The sequence below is a fragment of the Musca domestica genome, unplaced genomic scaffold, assembly GCF_030504385.1.
Source record: "Musca domestica strain aabys unplaced genomic scaffold, Musca_domestica.polishedcontigs.V.1.1 2, whole genome shotgun sequence".
Taxonomy (NCBI): Eukaryota; Metazoa; Arthropoda; class Insecta; order Diptera; family Muscidae; genus Musca; species Musca domestica.
Window position 1 is genome coordinate 15,332,034 of NW_026712249.1, and position 18,601 is coordinate 15,350,634.

General features: G+C 36.3%; 1 protein-coding gene across 2 annotated transcripts in view; it reads right to left on the reverse strand.

The window, feature by feature from the left end:
* Nucleotides 1-3,080: 3,080 nt before the first annotated feature.
* Nucleotides 3,081-18,601, reverse strand: part of LOC101888359 (uncharacterized) — a 101,104-nt gene continuing 85,583 nt past the window's right edge. For both annotated transcript variants that reach the window (XM_059121851.1, XM_005183539.4), the window contains 5 exons: nucleotides 8,716-8,869; nucleotides 8,211-8,652; nucleotides 7,691-8,150; nucleotides 7,232-7,631; nucleotides 3,081-4,871 (listed from right to left, as the gene is read on the reverse strand). In XM_059121851.1, coding sequence (XP_058977834.1) covers nucleotides 3,557-4,871; nucleotides 7,232-7,631; nucleotides 7,691-8,150; nucleotides 8,211-8,652; nucleotides 8,716-8,869 — 2,771 coding nt within the window. In that variant the 3' untranslated portion in view covers nucleotides 3,081-3,556. The remainder of the gene's footprint in view (nucleotides 4,872-7,231; nucleotides 7,632-7,690; nucleotides 8,151-8,210; nucleotides 8,653-8,715; nucleotides 8,870-18,601) is intronic.

Consider the following 18,601-nt stretch of genomic DNA (forward strand, 5'->3'; position numbering starts at 1 on the left):
AATTGACTTAAAAGATCACGTTTGCTTCATCAAAATTATTTTTAAAATATTTGGTTTCAAAAAACCAACGTTTGGTTCGTAAAAATTATTTTTAAAAAATTTGGTTTAAAAATTAAATGTTTACTTCATGAAAATTATTTTCAAAAAATGTGATTAAAAATCAACGTCAAATTTATGAAAATTATTTTCAAAAAAAATGGTTAAAGTAATTATAGTTTATTTCATGAAAGTTATTTTCAAAATATTTTTTTTTAAAAATCCACATTTATTTCATTAAAATTATTGTGAAAAAAATTAAAATATAAAATTATTTAAAAAGAAAAATTAAAAAAAAAATTGAAAATTTATTCGAAAAATCTTTCTTAACAATTCACGATTGGATTATGAAAAAAATTCAAAAATTTAAAGACAGTTCGGTCCTTGAAAATTTATCTTAATCATCTCTTAAAAAACCTCTTGTTTAATCCTTAAAAATCGGTTCAATATCTGTTAAAAATGTATGTTTGGTCCTTGAAAATATTTGTAAAAAAATCTTGATATTGGTTCTTGAATTTTTTTTTCGGAAATACCAATTTTCGTTTTTAAAAACCTTCACGTTTGGTCCTTAAAAAAACTTTTCAAAAATTCCACAATTAACCCTTGAAAAACGGTTCTGAAAACGCACATTAGATCCTTGAAAACATGTCTAAAAAATCATCCTTTGGTCCCTGAAAAAAATGGAAATTCCAAGTTAAGCCATTGAAAAAACTATTCACAAAAAACAGTTTTATCCTTGAAAAAATCAGTTTCAAAAATCCACATTTGATCCTTGAAACAATCATTTTAAAAAATCCACATTTGATCCTTGAAAAAATCATTTTAAAAAATCCACGTTTGATCCTTGAAAAAATCAGTTTAAAAAATCCACGTTTGATCCTTGAAAAAATCAGTTTAAAAAATCCACGTTTGATCCTTGAAAAAATCAGTTTAAAAAATCCACGTTTAATCCTTGAAAAAGTCAGTTTAAAAAATCCACGTTTAATCCTTGAAAAAATCAGTTAAAAAAATCCATGTTTAATCCTTGAAAAAATCAGTTTAAAAAATCCACGTTTGGTCCTTGAAAAAATCAGTTCAAAAAATCCACGTTTGGTCCTTGAAAAAATCATTTTAAAAAAATCCACTATTGATCCATGAAAAAATCATTTAAAAAAATCCAAGTTGGGTCCTTGAAAAAATCATTTTAAAAAATCCAAGTTTGGTCCTTGAAAAAATCATTTTAAAAAAATCCACTATTGATCCATGAAAAAATCATTTAAAAAAATCCAAGTTGGGTCCTTGAAAAAATCATTTTAAAAAATCCAAGTTTGGTCCTTGAAAAAATCTGTTTAAAAAAATCCACGTTTGGTCCTTGAAAAAATCTGTTTAAAAAAATCCACGTTTGGTCCTTGAAAAAATCAGTTTAAAAAATCCACGTTTGGTCCTTGAAAAAATCAGTTTAAAAAAATCCACGTTTGATCCTTGAAAAAATCATTTTAAAAAATCCACGTTTGATTGTTAAAAAAATCAATTTAAAAAATCCACGTTTGATTGTTAAAAAAATCAATTTAAAAAATTCAAGTTTGATCCTTGAAAAAATCAGTTTAAAAAATCCACGTTTAATCCTTGAAATAATCATTTTAAAAAATCCACGTTAAAAACATTAGTTTAAAAAATCCACGTTTGATCCTTGAAAAAATCAGTTTAAAAAAATCCACGTTTGATCCTTGAAAAAATCAGTTTAAAAAAATCCACGTTTGATCCTTGAAAAAATCAGTTTAAAAAAATCCACGTTTGATCCTTGAAAAAATCAGTTTAAAAAATCCACGTTAAAAACATTAGTTTGATCCTTGAAAAAATCATTTTAAAAAATCCACGTTTGATCCTTGAAAAAATCATTTTAAAAAATCCACGTTTGATCCTTGAAAAAATCATTTTAAAAAATCCGCGTTTGGTCCTTGATGAAATCAGTTTAAAAAAATCTACGTTTGATCCTTGAAAAAATCAGTTTAAAAAATCCACGTTTGATCCTTGAAAAAATCAGTTAAAAAAAACACATTTGTTCCTTGAAAATATCAATTAAAAAAACACGTTTGGTCCTTGAGAAAATCAGTTTAAAAAATCCACGTTTGAATCAGATTAAAAAATCCACGTTGATCCTTAAAAAAATCAGTTTAAAAAATCCACATGTGATCCTTGAAAAAGTCCATGTTTGATGCTTGAAAAAGTCCATGTTTAATCCTTGAAAAAATCAGTTTAAAAAAATCCACATTTGGTTTTGATCCTTGAAAAAATCAGTTTAAAAAAATCCACATTTGGTTTTGATCCTTGAAAAAATCAGTTTAAAAAAATCCACATTTGGTTTTGATCCTTGAAAAAATCAGTTAAAAAATCCACGTTTGATCCTTGAAAAAATCAGTTAAAAAATCCACGTTTGATCCTTGAAAAAATCAGTTAAAAAATCCACGTTTGATCCTTGAAAAAATCATTTTAAAAAATCCACGTTTGATCCTTGAAAAAATCATTTTAAAAAATCCACGTTTGATCCTTGAAAAAATCAGTTTAAAAAATCCACGTTTTGTTTGGATCCTTAAAAAATCAGTTTAAAAAAATCCACGTTTTGTTTGGATCCTTAAAAAATCAGTTTAAAAAAATCCACGTTTGATCCTTGAAAATATCATTTTAAAAAATCCACGTTTGATCCCTGAAAAAACCAGTTTGGTCCACGTTTGGTACTTGAAAGAATCATTTTAAAATATCCACATTTGATCCTTGAAAAAAATCATTTAAAAAAATCCACGTTTGATCCTTGAAAAACCCAGTTTGGTCCACGTTTGGTCCTTGAAAAAATTAGTTAGAAATCCACGTTTGGTCCTTGAAAAAATCAATTGAAAAATCACGTTTGATCCTTGAAAAATTAGTTAAAAATCCACGTTTAGTCCTTGAAAAACACAGTTTAAACAATCCACATTTGATCCTAGAAAAAAATTAGTTCCTCAAGAAAATCTGAAAACTTAACTCTGGTATGGTCATTTAAAATCCACATTTGAATAAAAATTCTTCCATTGTGTTACTATATATTTATGTATATACTTATATACAAAATTCATTTATTAAAAAAAGAAACATATATACACAAGGTTTACATAAATAAATACTTAAGGGCTAGGTATGTTTAAAATTATTCCAAGGGTAAAATTAGAAAAAAAAATATTTAAAAAATTTAAAAATATAACACGGTTTGATCGGTTTACAAAATATTGTTGTCCGTTGGTGGAACCAGGTCTGGGAGTTTCAAGTTAGATAAAACCAAAGTTTTTTATAAAATCGATATCCCACTTTGGTGTTTTTTAATATCAATGCTATACCCCTCTTAACCCCCCAGTCCCCCTGGACAACTCAGTTTCCATTAAAATGTCCCCTTTTTGTTCTAGGTATATCACATATAATTCTCTTGGTTTTTCCCATCTCTGTAATGGTTCCTATGGATCCAACTGCCTGGCAGTCCCGTCCATAGTTTCGAATGGAAAATTCCTGTCTTCTATGATTTTTTTAAATTCGATCTGCTTAGATACGTTGTAAAGAATGCCGCCCGGGCTGTGCGGGCCCTGGGTGGCCTGTATGTGGGTAAATCTATAAAAACTGGCTCATAATCGGGATTTTCCGGTTTCAAGGCCCGTGATTCAGTCATTACTATATTTGTGTAATATGTTGGGGAGTCTTGTGACTCCTCTGCAATCTGCTCCACCTGAGGAGTGGCCACAACCCCTGCCGGCCTGAGGAGGGCGAATATATTTCTCTGTTCCCGTTGTGACTCTGAGTTGGCACGTTTCCTTTTCTGGGCAGTGCTAGAAAGTGCCCGTTCCTCAAAACGTGGTATGTAGCGGGGTTTACGTGTTTCCGATTTAACAACCTCTGGATTTGCGGGGCCCACATTGAAACCAAAGAAACGTGGTGCCTGTACCGATATCAAGGGTAAAATTGTTTCTCTGGCATAACGTTCGGCCCTTTGCAATAACTCCCCCAAACGGAAGGGGAACAATTGCACCGTCACTGTCTCCTCTTCGGCATTGGATTTGGGTCTCTCCTGTTTGTTGAGAGGGGATATTTTTATAATCTCGAATTTATCCGGCCTATCTGTTATGGGTTGGGGTTCCGGCAAAATGATTTCCTTGCCTTTCTTGACTCTGGGTGTGGTGGCCTTCAGTACCGGCTCCATAATTTCACCCACCCCCGTGAAATCATTTAAATTACGACCTCGATTGACATTCAAACGTCTATCGTTCAGTATGGGTTCGAAAATTTCCTCTGGCTGCTCGGAAAAACTGCGACTTGTCTCTCCCTGTTCCTTATCCAAGGAGTTACCCTCCAATATGGGTTGCCATGGCAAATCTCCATTTTCCTCCAGGGTGAAAGTTTGATTTTCACCCAGCTTAAAACTGGAACCCAAGTTGAGGAAATTCTTGTGCTTCTTAATGGTCTCAATGGCATCGGCATCTGCCTCGGGTGCCTGTACACTTTCCTGGGCAGTGGAGTCGGCAGGTCCTTCGGTTATGGGTTTTGAGGTAAACGCTCCATATTCATCTTGATTGTCTAGCTCACAATTGCCGGGTTGTAGCTTCAAGCGCACCGGACTGCCTGTGGAGAGTTTGGTATTGGGTTTACACAGGGAATGGCTACGTCCATAGCTGTCGGTTAGGATTACTTTGTCTATATCCCAATGGGGTAGACCCTTGGAGAGCCAGCCGCTATAGTGTTTGTAGTTTAGGCTTAGGGTGGTTGGAAAGCCCAGAGCTGGATGAGGCACGATTATTTTTGAGACTATGTCACCGGCAAAGAATTCCGAATCGTCTTTTCTGAAAATTAAGAAAAAAATGAGAGATTATTAAAATTTGGATTTTTTTGAAGAAAAATCAGAGGTTTAAGAATCCGTACAATTTTGAAGATCCGTTATACAGGGGCTATACCTATAGTGCCTTGTTTATAGCCTTCACCATACACAGTGTGGCAAGGTCCCTACATTCGGTATTTTGATGATATTAGCAACATTTTTCAATGAGAATTGTATCTATGCCAGATATATTGTCTGTGGAGGTCCAGGTCTTTGTGTAGGTCCCATTTATCAGTACCTCCTTATATTAGGTATTTTAACGATTTTAGGTACAATGTCCACCGAAGTTGTTTAAAATTTCGTATTTAGAATTAGTAATGGGTACTACAGCCTATGACAGAAAATTGTCTATGCAGGTACAGGTCATCGCATAGGCCCCATATATCAATACCTCCCTATATTCGGTATTTTGGAGGAATCGAAATAAAAAATTTCACTTGATTTGTTTATAAATTGGTGCTGAAATCTTTAATATTTTGAAAATCGGAAGGCATAGTTATATGGGACCTATGCCAAAAAGTGGACCTACATTGAATATATTTTGCGAAGAGTTAAACCACCTACCGAGAACCTCAAATATGAAATTACAATTGATTTGGCTTCAAATTGAGACCAAAAGCCTTTAATATGCCAAAAATCAGGAGGTATAGTTATTTGGGGGGGCTATGCCAAATATTGGACCTACAAAAAAATTTTTTTTTTTCAAGGAAGTTAAGCTACTCACTGAGGAATCGAAATAAAAAAGTACAGCGGATTTGTTTAGATATTTGTGCCAAAATCTTTAATGTACCGAAAATCGGGAGGTGCAGTTATATGGGACCAATGCCAAAAAGTGGACCTACATTGAATATTTTTTCAAAGAATTTAAAATAACCTCTGGGGAAGTTTAATGCCAAATTAGAACTGATTTGGTTAGAAATTTGGTCTGAAAACCTTCAATATACCCAAAATCCGGAGGTACAGCTATAAAGGGCACATGCCAACAAATGGAGCAACATTGAATAAATTTTGCGAGGAGTTAAATTACCCATTGAGAATCCTTAGTGTAATATTACAACTAAATTGCTATGAAATTTTGGATGGAAATCTTCCAGATACTGAAAATCCGAAGGTACAGTTATATGGGACCTATGCCAGAATGTACCTACTTGAATATTTTTTGAAAGAAGTTAAGACCTCTATGAAAATAAAATTTTAATTTACAGCTGATTTGGTTAGAAAAATGTGCTGATATCACCAATAAACCGAAAATCAGGAGGTACATTCATATGGGGTATATGCCTGAAAGTGGAGCTGTATTTTATATTTTCTGCGAAGAGCTAATCTATCCTCCCAGAACCCTAAATATGAAATGACAGATGATTTTATTTGAAATGGGGGTTGAAAATCTTTCAGATACAGGGAATCGGAAGGTACAGTTATATGGGGACCATGCCCAAAATTGGACCTACATTAAATAATCGTTGCGAAAAGTTAACCTACCTACTGAGAAACCGAAATATCAAATTACAACTAATTCGGTTGGAAATTGAAGCTGAAACCCTCAATAACCTTCAATATAGAGGAGTTACAGTTATATGGGTCTACGTCGAAAAATGGGCCCACATTGATTTTTTTTTGCGAGGAGTTAAGCTATCCACTGAAAGCCCTAAATGTGGGATAACAGCTTATTTGGTTGAAAATCGAGTCCGAAGTTGGGGTCTCCGAAGAATATTTATAGGTGTTCCAAAGGGAATCATAAATTATCGTATCACAGACCTTGAAAATATCCCTTAAATCATTTTCTTAAAGCATTTTCTTCGCCAAAAATGGACCTACTGAGACCCCGAATTGTGGAATAACAACGTATTTGGTAGAAAATCGAGGCTGAAATTGGGGTCTTCGAGGAATTTGGCTAGATGTTCCAAAGGGAATGACAAATTATGGTCTCACAGACCTTGAAAAATCTTCTAAAAAATTTTTAATTTTTTCTCTTATATGGGGAATGCCAAAAAATATACCTACTGTAACCTCTTAATGTGGAATAACAGCTTATTTCGTAGAAAATCGGACCTACATTTGGGATCTTCGAGGCCCGAAATTGGGGTCTCTGTGTAATATGCAAAGGTGTTCCAAACAGAATGACAAATTAAGGTCTGGGGGCTAAGCCAAAAAATTGACCTACTAAAATTAGGAAATGTGGAATAACAGCTTATTTGGTAGAAAATCGGTTCCGAAATTCGGGTATCCGAGGAATATGTCGAGCCTCACAGAACCAAAAAAATCTTAAACATTTTTAATTTCCCCTCTCATTCACTTTAATAGTTTCCGCCCAAAGATACTCACTCTGATATCTGGAAAGTTTCATTGAGACCACCTTCACCCTCCAGTATGGCCTCCAGCCGTCCAATGGTTCTCAATGGCAAATCATTAAAGGAATTGAATATTTGCAACTGGAATTGATGGGCACAGAATGGTTCCTCTTCCCTTGTCAAAAGATACAATTGGCCACGGCCGGAAGAACGATCCGCATAATAGCCCATATTACCACAGCGGGGTACACCTTCGGCTAGATCTTCATCATCCTGGGCACAGGGGAAACATTTGCCCTTTAAAAAGTCTTCATAACTGGCACAGGGAAAGGCGGGGAACAAGCACCTGGGCGCCACGGAATCAATGAAGAATTTATAGGCCCGGCGATGGTTGCACAGGGAACGGCCCTCTTCTTCCTCGGCCGTTTGGGCAGCTAAGGGAAATGGAAAATGCTTTTATTTCAAATTAATTTAAAAATTTCAAAAAACTTACACCAAATAAAATCAGTCACCGCTCCCACAAAGAGATTCGAACATCCTGTCTGGACCCTTCCTCCATTGGGGTAGAAATCAACATCACCCATAGGCTGCCAGGAGCCAAGACCACCCAAAATTAGATTTTCTCCATTCGAATGAATTACATCGACAAATTCCGCATCACTGCTATCCAAGCGGACCTTGGGATGTTGGGCCTCGAAGAGCGGACCGGCAGGATCCAGGCCTGTAATGCGAGCCAACCCCGGTAATTCGGCGCCAGCAAAGCCCGAAACATGGGCACCCAAACTAAATCCAATGATGTGAGTCTTGGCCAAATTCAGGCCCTTATAATCCTGTAAATTCTTCAAGAGCATGGCCAATTGTTTGCCCACCAGGCGGGTGTTTGTGGCAGCCCGCACATAATTGGGGAAGGTGGCACCATTCTCCCAGTCCACACAGATGACAATACAGTCTTCCTGTAAAACATCATTTCGTTTAAAATTTCAACTCAAAATCAAAATTATTTCCCAACTTACCACCGCCATCAGGGCCGTCTTCATTTCATAGATCCAAACATGAGGACATGCCGAGCCGAAACCATGCACAATCACCCTTACCGACATTTCATCGAAACCCTCCAAATCATCCAGGGTAATGGGTACCTTATGGAACGATGTTGTCTTCCTAACCGGCATAGCCGTTGTTGTTGGCTGTTCCGTTACCATCTCCGGATAATCTGTGCTATTCAAGCTACGCTTTCGATGATACGACTTCACGTTCTTAAAGGCATCTGTCATATTGAGGAAGGGCAACTCCATGAGAGGCCGTTCCGAACGATTTTTTGTCGAATAGAAAAAGAATTTCGTATTGATTTCCTGGGGCGGTGATGGCAACATTTCCAAATAGGCAAACGGCCCCGAGTCTTCGAAACAGCCCAGCTCATCGTAGCAGACACGTTTTGCCGAGGCTCGTTTTACTCTTCTCAAAAGAAAAAAGTGAGGTTAGATGGAATCTCCCTGAAAATGTCATTGAAATACTCACCTAGATCGTTTCTGCTTTAGTTTATAGAGTTCGTATTCCTTCAAGGACTCACGAACTGCTCTAACCAATTCCGAATGATTGGCATTGCTGTTGGCAAACTTACGATTGAGTATCTCATCGGGTGTTAGTAGGGATTCGGAATTTTCGTGGTTTTCTGAAAAAGTTGAGAAAAAGGAAAATTTAATGGATTTTTTCGGATATAAAATTCAAAATCGATCCCTCTTTATGTGGGGGAGGTACTAGAAGGAGTGGACCCATATATCCCATCTTCATACCACATCTTGTGTTGTTAGAAATATTGGGATGTGTCGAGTTTGAAAATAATCGGATGCCCATTTTGCGTTTTATAAACTTCATGGTTTTTCAAAATTTCGACCCCTTGTGGGGAAGGTACCAGAAGTAGGGCTCCATTCCATCCGTTCTTCATTCGAGATTTTGTGGTGGTATAAATATTGAGATTTACGAAATTTGAAGGCATTCGAACTCTTATTTCTCATTTTAAAAAAGCTAAAATTATTCAAAATTTTGACTATTTGTGGGGGGAGATACCAGAAGGAGTGTCCCGACATATTCTATCTTCCCACTTGGTCTTGTGTTAATAGAAATATTGGTATGTGCCAAGTTTGAAAATAATCAGATGCTCATTGCGCGTTTTATGAGCTTCATGGTTATTCAAAATATTGACCCCTTTTCGGGGGAGGTACCAGAAGGAGTGGATCGATATCTAGTACTAGAACGGTAAAAGGTACTAAATATGTAAATTGTATTTGAGGAAGCAGTAGATATAGAACTCTTAAATTCGGAATGAGGGTCACTGATGGTGTGTATGACAGATGTACCACAGTACTTTTGGAAATTCGTACTATAAGTGTGCGAAAAGTACTAAAATGTACTACATTTGGTACCATATGGTATCATGTGAACGGTTAAAGCTAAAAATATGGAATGGGAATCAAGATTGAGGATTAGAATCGATGCAAGGTGGTAGTTTTGGAAAAGCGTACTCATGTAAATGATAAGTACTAAACCGTACTAAATTTAGTACAATTTGAATATGCAGGGACGTGTGGAGCTGGAATCCGGAAATTTGAATTTAACATTACTGGTGACGTGTAGAAATGAGTTATGGAGGAAGTTTTCGAAATGTGTACTTATGTGCACGAAAAGTACTAAATGGTACTACTTTTGGGAGAATTTCGATTTGTGTGAACCAATAGAGCTGGAATTCTGAAATTTACAAAATATGATTGCAATTGTATTCTAGAACTGAGGAATGCAGTTAGTTTTGGAAATTCGTACTTTTTTGTACTAAATGGTTCTAAGCTTGGTGCAATTCAAATTTTGGGAGAATCGGTAGGTGTGAAATACTGAAATTTTGAATTTGGATTACTCTTGGAGTATAGGATTGGGGTATGTAGTAAGTTTTAGAAATTCGTGCTTATCTGTACTAAATGGTACTAAATTTAGTACAATTTCAATTTTGGGACAACAAATCGAGTTAAAATCGTGAAATTTTTAAATACGATTTCATTTGGATTGTATGATGTAGGTATTTATGACAATTTGTACTTAAGCGTACTAAATGGTACCAGGATTGGTACAATTTGGATTTGGGCTGAACAAAGGAGCTGGTATCCTGAAATTTTAAAATAAGATACATAAGTGTAGGATATTCAGGTAGTTTTTCAAAATTTGTACTTATGTGAACGAAAAGTACTAAATGGTACTAAATTTGGTACAGTATCGATTTGGGTGAACCGATAGAGGTGGAATTCCAAAATTTAGATATACGATTACTATTGCATTCTAGAACAAATTTTTAGAAAATTCCTAATTATGGTACTAAATTTGGTACAATTTAAATTTTGGAAGAAAAAAAGAGTTGGAATGAAATATTAGGTATGTAGGTAATTTCGAAAATTTGTACTTTTGTGTACAAAAATGTACGGAATTTGGTACAATTCAAATTTATGGGAGAACCAGTAGAGTTGGTATCCTGAAATTTGGAAATTAAATTTCAATTGGATATGGGTAGTTATGGAAATGTATGCCTATGTGCAAAATGGTACTAAGTTTGGTACAATTTGGATTTGGGTGAACCATTAGAGCTGGTATCCTGAAATTTAGAAATGAGATTACTGTCGGAGTGTAGGATTGAAAATTTGTACCTATGTGTACTAAAATTAGTACAATTTGGGTTTGGGTGAACCCGATATAGCTGGAATCCTGTAATTAGGAAATAAAATTTCTATTGAATTGTATGATGCAGGTTGCTAGGGGAATTTGTACTAAATGGTGCTAAATTCAGAACAGTTGGGTTTAGAGCGAGCAGATGAAGTGAGAATTTTAAAATTATAGTATTGAATTTGAATTGGGATCCCTATTGGTGGAATGTTTGTAAGGAAGAGGTGGTTTTGGAAATGTTTCCTGCAAACGCACGAAAAGTACTAAGTAGTACTATATTTGGTACAATTGGGTATTGAGTGAACAAATAGTGATTAATATCAGAAATTTGGTATTAGGGTCGCTGTTCATGTGTAGCCTGGACATATGGAGGTGGTTTCGGTGATGTGTACTATACTTGTTCGAAACTTACTAAATGCTACTATATTCCGTACAATTTGGTTTTGGATGAACAGCAGAGTTTTAAATCTGAAATTTTGTAAAAGGGTCGCTATTCACATGTAGCCTAGATATATGGAGGTGGTTTGGGAATTGTGTACTTTAATTGTACGAAAAGTACTGAATGGTACTATATTTGGTATTGGCTGAAAGGCTCAAGATAAAAATCTGGTATTTGGTATTTAGATTACTGATGGTATCTGTGTTTGATATTTGGCAGTGGTGTTGAAATGTGTCCAATATTTGTACGAAAAGTACTAAATAGTACTAAATTTGGTATTGGCTGAAAGGGATAGAGCTAAGATTCTGAAATTTGATATAGATGTCACTGTTGGTATATGGAATTGTCGTATGGAGGGGGTTATGGAAATGTAGAGGGTGACAAAAAAAATGCAACAAAGTCAGAGACCATTATTCTCATATGTTCTAAAAATTTTATTAACTGAAGGCAAAAAAATGTCGGAAATAGCATCAACATTTAAAATAAGATTAGATTTGTTCGAATTGGTCAACTTTGGCACGAATTGTGGCCTTCGAATGGCCAATGAAACCGTCACACGCTGCCCGAATGTTGCTCTCCGGTATTTTGGCCCATTCCCGGCAAAGCGCTTGCTTGAGGTAATCGACAATTTGGTATTTTTTAGTGCCAACCTTGCTTTCCAAAATACTCCTGACACAATAGTCCAACGGATTGGTATCCGGAGATTTTGGTGGCCATTGTGCGCTGGAAATGAAGCGAGAAACCTCATTTTGTAACCATTCTTGGGTGACGCGTGCTGAGTGCGATGGTGCTGAGTCCTGTTGGAATGTCCAAGGTCTGCGGCCAAAATTTGTGAGTGCCCAACGCTTTAATACACCCTCCAGAATATTTTCGCGTTAATATTCGGCATTTATTCTGATGCAACGATAAATTAATACGAACGGTGAGCGACCATCGACTGTTATGGCGGCCCACACCATCACCATGGCCAGCGCTTGAGTTCTGGTGGCCAACCTATGGTGCACATTTTCATCTGTCCTCTTTGGCAAGTAAACACGATCATTTTGTTTGTTTACAAACTGCTGGACAACGAATGTTTTCTCATCGGAGAGAGAGAAAACCAAATTCGGCAGTTCACCACTTTTGGCCAAGCGAAGCAACACTTTAGCTCTTTTGAGTCTATTATCTTTCTGTTGCGGTGTAAGTTCATGCACTTTTTGGAATTTCAATGACTTTACCCCGAGCTCATTTTTCAATATTTGCCGAATGGAATATTGCCATATGTTCAGGCCACGAGCCATTTTTCGGCCACTGTGACGCGGACTTCGGTCAAGTCGCTTTTTTACTCTTCGAACAATTTCTTCCGTCCACTTCCTTGACGTCGGGCTACGCTACCAGTATCACGGTAACGATCGATGGTACTAGACCCAAAAATAAATCTTTTAAATGCTGGAGTGCTCTAACGATAGCCTCTTGAGGTTTTCCAGCCAAATCACACGATCACGCTTGAATTCCATCAGGAATAACTTTTTTCTGGAAAATTCTCACCAAAATGACTGTCACTGGAATAATTTTAACGGCTGTCGGACGAGTGATTTTGAAATGACAACAGTCTGAAATTGGTTGCAGTTCTTTCATCTCATCCTGTACTTTGTTATGTTTAAAATTATTATTTTGATGAGTTACAAACGGAATAACGAACTTAATATGCTCTCCATACAAAGTAGGGTGGAGGCTATAAATAATATCAAAATAGGAATATCAAAAATCCGTGGGTCTTAGAAATAAATATTCTAATTTTCACTATTCCTCCCCTTCTCCAAAAAATTAAATGTACACCAACCTCGTAACCCTCCACTCACTTAGTTATGCTTTATATTCCACGATACTCTTATTATCCAAAGCATAAAGTAGAAGAATAACAATAACAACAAAAACAACAGCAACAACCAACTACCGCATCATTAAATTTTGTTGGAGCGTTAATTAGCCTAGCCTAGCTTAGCTTAGCTTGGCTTACAATGGCCATTGTGGAGTAGAGTATAGGAAGAGTTTCAGCCAAGCGAATACCATCCCCCACCACCGAAATGAACGCCAAACATTCAAGAGGTTGGAAGACTAGGTGACGGTGTCACTACAAAATGATTTAATGCGCCACCCAATTAATTGTAAAAAACTCAAAACTACCGTTGTAATATTTAGGCCCTATTATTTTGGCGGAAAGGGATTACGCTGTTGTTAGTGTTGTTGTTTGTCTATTAAAGTGGCAAAGTGTGAGATGCATTTTTATGACTTGGATTTTTTTTAATTTTACTTTTTAATTAAAAAAATAACTGGCGAGTGAGAGAGTGACGGTGACAGACATTTATGGAGATTGTAAATTTAAATTAAAACAAGTAAAATAGTATCAGTCGGTTTTGCCGACAGATGTATACCCTCAGCCTTGAGTTACGAACGTGACAGATTTGGACTATATCGACTACTTCTTGTACTTTATATGAGGTATGTGCACCTTTTCGGAAAATGGAAATATGCGTCAGGTAACAGATACAGCGGACCGAAGTATTCCATTTTCATACTTCATCTAATACAGATAAAGTACATCATCCTAGTTTGAATAGAATCGGATGATAATTTTGCGTTTTATGAACTTCATGGATACTCATAATTTTGACCTTTTGTTTGGGAGGTACCAGAAGGAGTGGACCGATATATCCCATCTTCACACCAGATCTTGAGGTAGTAGAAATATTGGGACGTGTGTAATATGAAGAGAACTGGATGTTTATTTCGAATTCTTTGGAATGGAATCGTGTTCAAGTGTTTTAAGAGCGTGATGAATATTCAAAATTTCGACCTTTTGTGGGGGAGGTACTTGATGGAGTGGACCTATGTTATTCATTTTTGCACCTGACCTAGAACTGATGTAAATATCATGATTTGCAAAGTTGGAACAAAATCGGATTATCGATTCTCTTTCTGTGCAGAAAATATTTTTTTATATATATTTTTTATATATTTTTTTTTTTTTTTTTTTTTTTTTTTTGAAAATCTTGATCATTTGTGTGGGAGTTACCAGAAGGAGTGGACCGATATATTCCATCTTAACACCAGACCTTGGGTTAATATAAATATTAAGATGTGTGAAATTTGAAGACAATCTGACTCTTACATCACATTTTATGAGAGTTGTAATTATTTAAAATTTCGACCCTTTGTGGGGGAGGTACCAGAAGGAGTGGACCGATATTGTCCATTTTTACACTTGACCTAGCACTTACGCAAATATTGAGATTTGCAAAGTTTGAGCAAAATCGGATTATCGTTTCTCTTTCTGTGCAAAAAATATATATTTGTTAAAATTTCGACCATTTGTGGGGGAGGTACCAGAAGGAATTTACCGATATATTCCATCTTAACACCAGACCTTGGGGTCACATAAATATTGGCATGTGTGAAATTTGAAGACAATCGGACTCTTACATCACATATTATGAGAGTTGTAATTATTCAAAATTTTGACCATTTGTGGGGGAGGTACTTGATGGAGTGGACCGATATTGTCCATTTTCACACTTGACCTAACACTGACGCAAATATTAAGATTTGCAAAGTTGGGGCAAAATCGGTTTATCGCTTCTCTTTCTGTGCAAAATATAAATTTTTTGAAAATTTCGACCTTTTGTGGGGGAGGTACCAGAAGGAGTGGACCGATATTGCCCATCTCCGAACTCGATCTAAGTTTGACAAAAATATTACGATGTATCAAGTTTGGACCAAATCGGATACTCCCTTCAAGAGTTATCGTGCGCACCAGCCAGCCAGACAGACAGACAGACAGACGGACGGACGGACGGACGGACGGACATCGCTAGATCGACTCCAAATGTTCTGAAACGGATTTGGTCCAAAGAGACCTAGGGTCTAAAACCGTTATTTCGACTAGGCACGTTTTGACCGTATCAAATGATATATACCCTCTGTAGCCATATGGCTGAGGGTATAAAAACCATTGCTAGCCTTTAGTAATAGTCTTCCATAATGGCGGTTGTCGGTTTTTTGATTTTATTATTGACTTATGGTTGCTGTTATGGCCTGATGCCTGGCTTTCGGACTGGCATTTCAATTAGCCCAGGGAGAATGACTAAGATTTTTGCATCACAGATACGCTCTGCTGTTGTTTTGAGGTGTTTTAGGTTTTTTCGTATGGAATTCGTAATGGCTTTAGCTGCAATTATATTTTTTGCAAATTGTACTAATTAATTTAAAAATATTTTTTCCTAATTGTTTTTTTTTTTTTAACTGCACTTTGCCAAGATGTTAAGTAATTTGAAAACTTTTTATTGCTTCCGCTTGATTTGGCTACAAAACAATGTATTTCTAAATTGCTAACTATAAACACTTGGGTGTTTTTTTTGCCCAATTTACAGAATGAAGCTAGAATCTGGAAATTTTGGGTGAGGGTCACTCTTGCTCGGAAGGGGTCAGGAAAAGTATTAAAAGGCACTAAATATGGTACCCTTTGTATTTGAGGAAGCAGTAGAGCTAGAACCCTTAAATTTGAAATTAGGGTTACTGATGGAGTGTATCACAGATGTACCAAAGAGTTTTTGGAAATTCCCACCATAACTACACGGAAAGTACTAAAATGTAATACATTAGGTACCATTTTGTATTCTGTGTACAGTTAGAGCTAAGAATTTGAAATTTGTGATTTAAATCAAGATTAAGGAGTATAGCCGATGTAAGGAGGTAGTTTTGGAAGTTTGTACTCATATGTACAAAAAGTACTGAACTGTACTAAATTTAGTACAATTTGGAATTTGGAGGAACAGATGGAGCAGGAATCTTGAAATTTAGAAATAAGATTACTATTGCATTCTAGGACTAAAGAATTCCAACTTATGAGCACTAAATGGTACTAAAATTGGTACAATTTAAATTTTGGGATATCCAATAAAGATGGAATTCTGAAATTTAGAAATAAGAATACTATTGCATTGTAGGACTGAGGTAGTTTTAGAAATTCGTACTTACAGGGTAAGATAAAAACAAGTAAAAAAACATTAAGTTCGGCCGAGCCAAACTTTTAATACCCTCCACCTTAGGGTAAAAGAAACATTAGAAGAAATGTGGCAAAAACCATTAAAATGCCGATTAAGGGGGGGTACCGTTATATGGGGGCTATACCAAAACGTGGACCTATAATTACAATGTTTCGCCACCGGAGCTGGAACCCATTATGACCAACAAATACCGATTTTCAGACAAATCCGTGAAAAAATGTGGTAAAAAACTAAAATACTAAATATCGGGAGGTACCTTTATATGGGGGCTATACCACAACGTGGACCTATACATGCAATGTTTTGCCACACGCTCAGGGACCCGCTATGACCTACAAATACCAATTTTAAGACAAATCCGTGAAAAAATGTGGCATAAATCATCAAAATACCGAATATCGGGAGGTACCGTTATATGGGCACTGTACCAGAACGTGGATCGATATATCTCATTTTCAATACCAACCAGCCTAGACACAATGCAAATAGCTCTGCTAAATTTTGGAGCTCTACGTCAAATAATGTGGGCTGTATCGTGATTTCAACAGACAGACAGACGGACAGACAGACAGACGGACAGACAGACAGACGGACATCGTTAAATCGACTTAGAATTTTATGCTGATTATGAATATATATACTTTATGGGGTCTAAAACGAATATTTAGGGATGTTACAAACGGAATGACAAAGTTAATATACCCTCCTTTCCAAGGTGGAGGGTATAAAAACTACAACAAAGTCAAACGCCACATTTTTACATTTTTTTTTTTTAAATTTTGTTGAATGAAAGCAAAAAATGTCGGAAATAGCATCAAATTTTAGAATAAGTTTAGATTGGTTGGAATTGGTCATCTTTGGCACGAATTGAAGGCCATAAACGGCCGTCACACGCTGCCCGAATGTTGCTCTGAGGTATTTTCGCCCATTCCCTTGAGGTGATCGACCCTTTGGTATTTTTAGTGCCAACCTTGCTTTCCAAAATACTCCAGACACAATAGTCCAACGGATTGGTATCTGGAAATGTGCACTGCAAATGAAGCGAGGAAGTTCATTTTGTAACTATTCTTGGGTGGCGGGTGCTGAGTGCGATGCTGAGCTGAATCCTGTTGGAAGGTCCAAGGTCTGCGGCCAAAATGTTTGCGTGCCCAATGTTTTAATATACCCTCCGTAGTCATCGGAGAATATCACTTTCGAACAGTATCACGAAAACGAGCGATGGTACGAAAGATTTATTTACATTTAAATGCTGGAGTGCTCTAACGATAGCCACTTGTGGTTTTCCAGCCAAATATAAAGAAATCACACTATCACTCTTGAATTCCGAAATTACGAATAACTATTTTTCTGGAAAATTCTCACGAAAATGCTTTTGTACGCTTGAAAGCAATATAATGAGCTGTCACTGGAATAATTTTAACAGCTATCGGACGAGTGGCTTAGAAATGACAGCAGTCAGAACTTGGTTGCAGTTTTTTCATCTCACCCTGTAGACTTGGGTGTTTTATTGACCAGCTTGTTTATTGGGCGTAGTTCGATTATTTTATTAATTAAAGTACAATATGGTACCTTTAGTTACGATACTTCATGATTTTGAAGTAGGGAATCGAAAGTCCTGCCAACGGTCCTAGGAATTGTATTTGACAGCAAAGAAAATATGGATCAGAATTCCAACTCTATTCTAAGACCAAATCCCAAATTTATTACCTACTTTTCGTACAGTTATACTATGCAAGTCCAAAACCCCCACCTTCTTCCCATCCTGTATACCACTTGTTGTACCTCGATGTACAGGACCCAAAAAGAGAAAGGATAATCCGTTTTTGCTCCAACTTTACAAATCCTAATATTTCCACCTGTGCTAGGTCAGGTGCGAAGATGGACAATATTAGACAACTCCATCATGTACCTCTCCACAAAGGGTCCAAATTTTGAACAATTTGACCGATTGTCTTCAAATTACACACATCCCAATATTTTTATTAACTAAAAGTCTGGTGTGAAGATGGGATATATCGATTCACTTTCTGGTACCTTCCCCAAAAAAGGGTTTGAATATCCATCAAGCTTATCTAACGCGAAATTAACATTCGATTCCATTCAGACTTGGTACATCTCAATATTTCCTTCAACACAAGATCTGTTATAGATGTGGTGGAGATCGGACCATTCCTTCTAATTCCTCTCCCACAAAGGGTCAAAATTTCGAATAACCTAA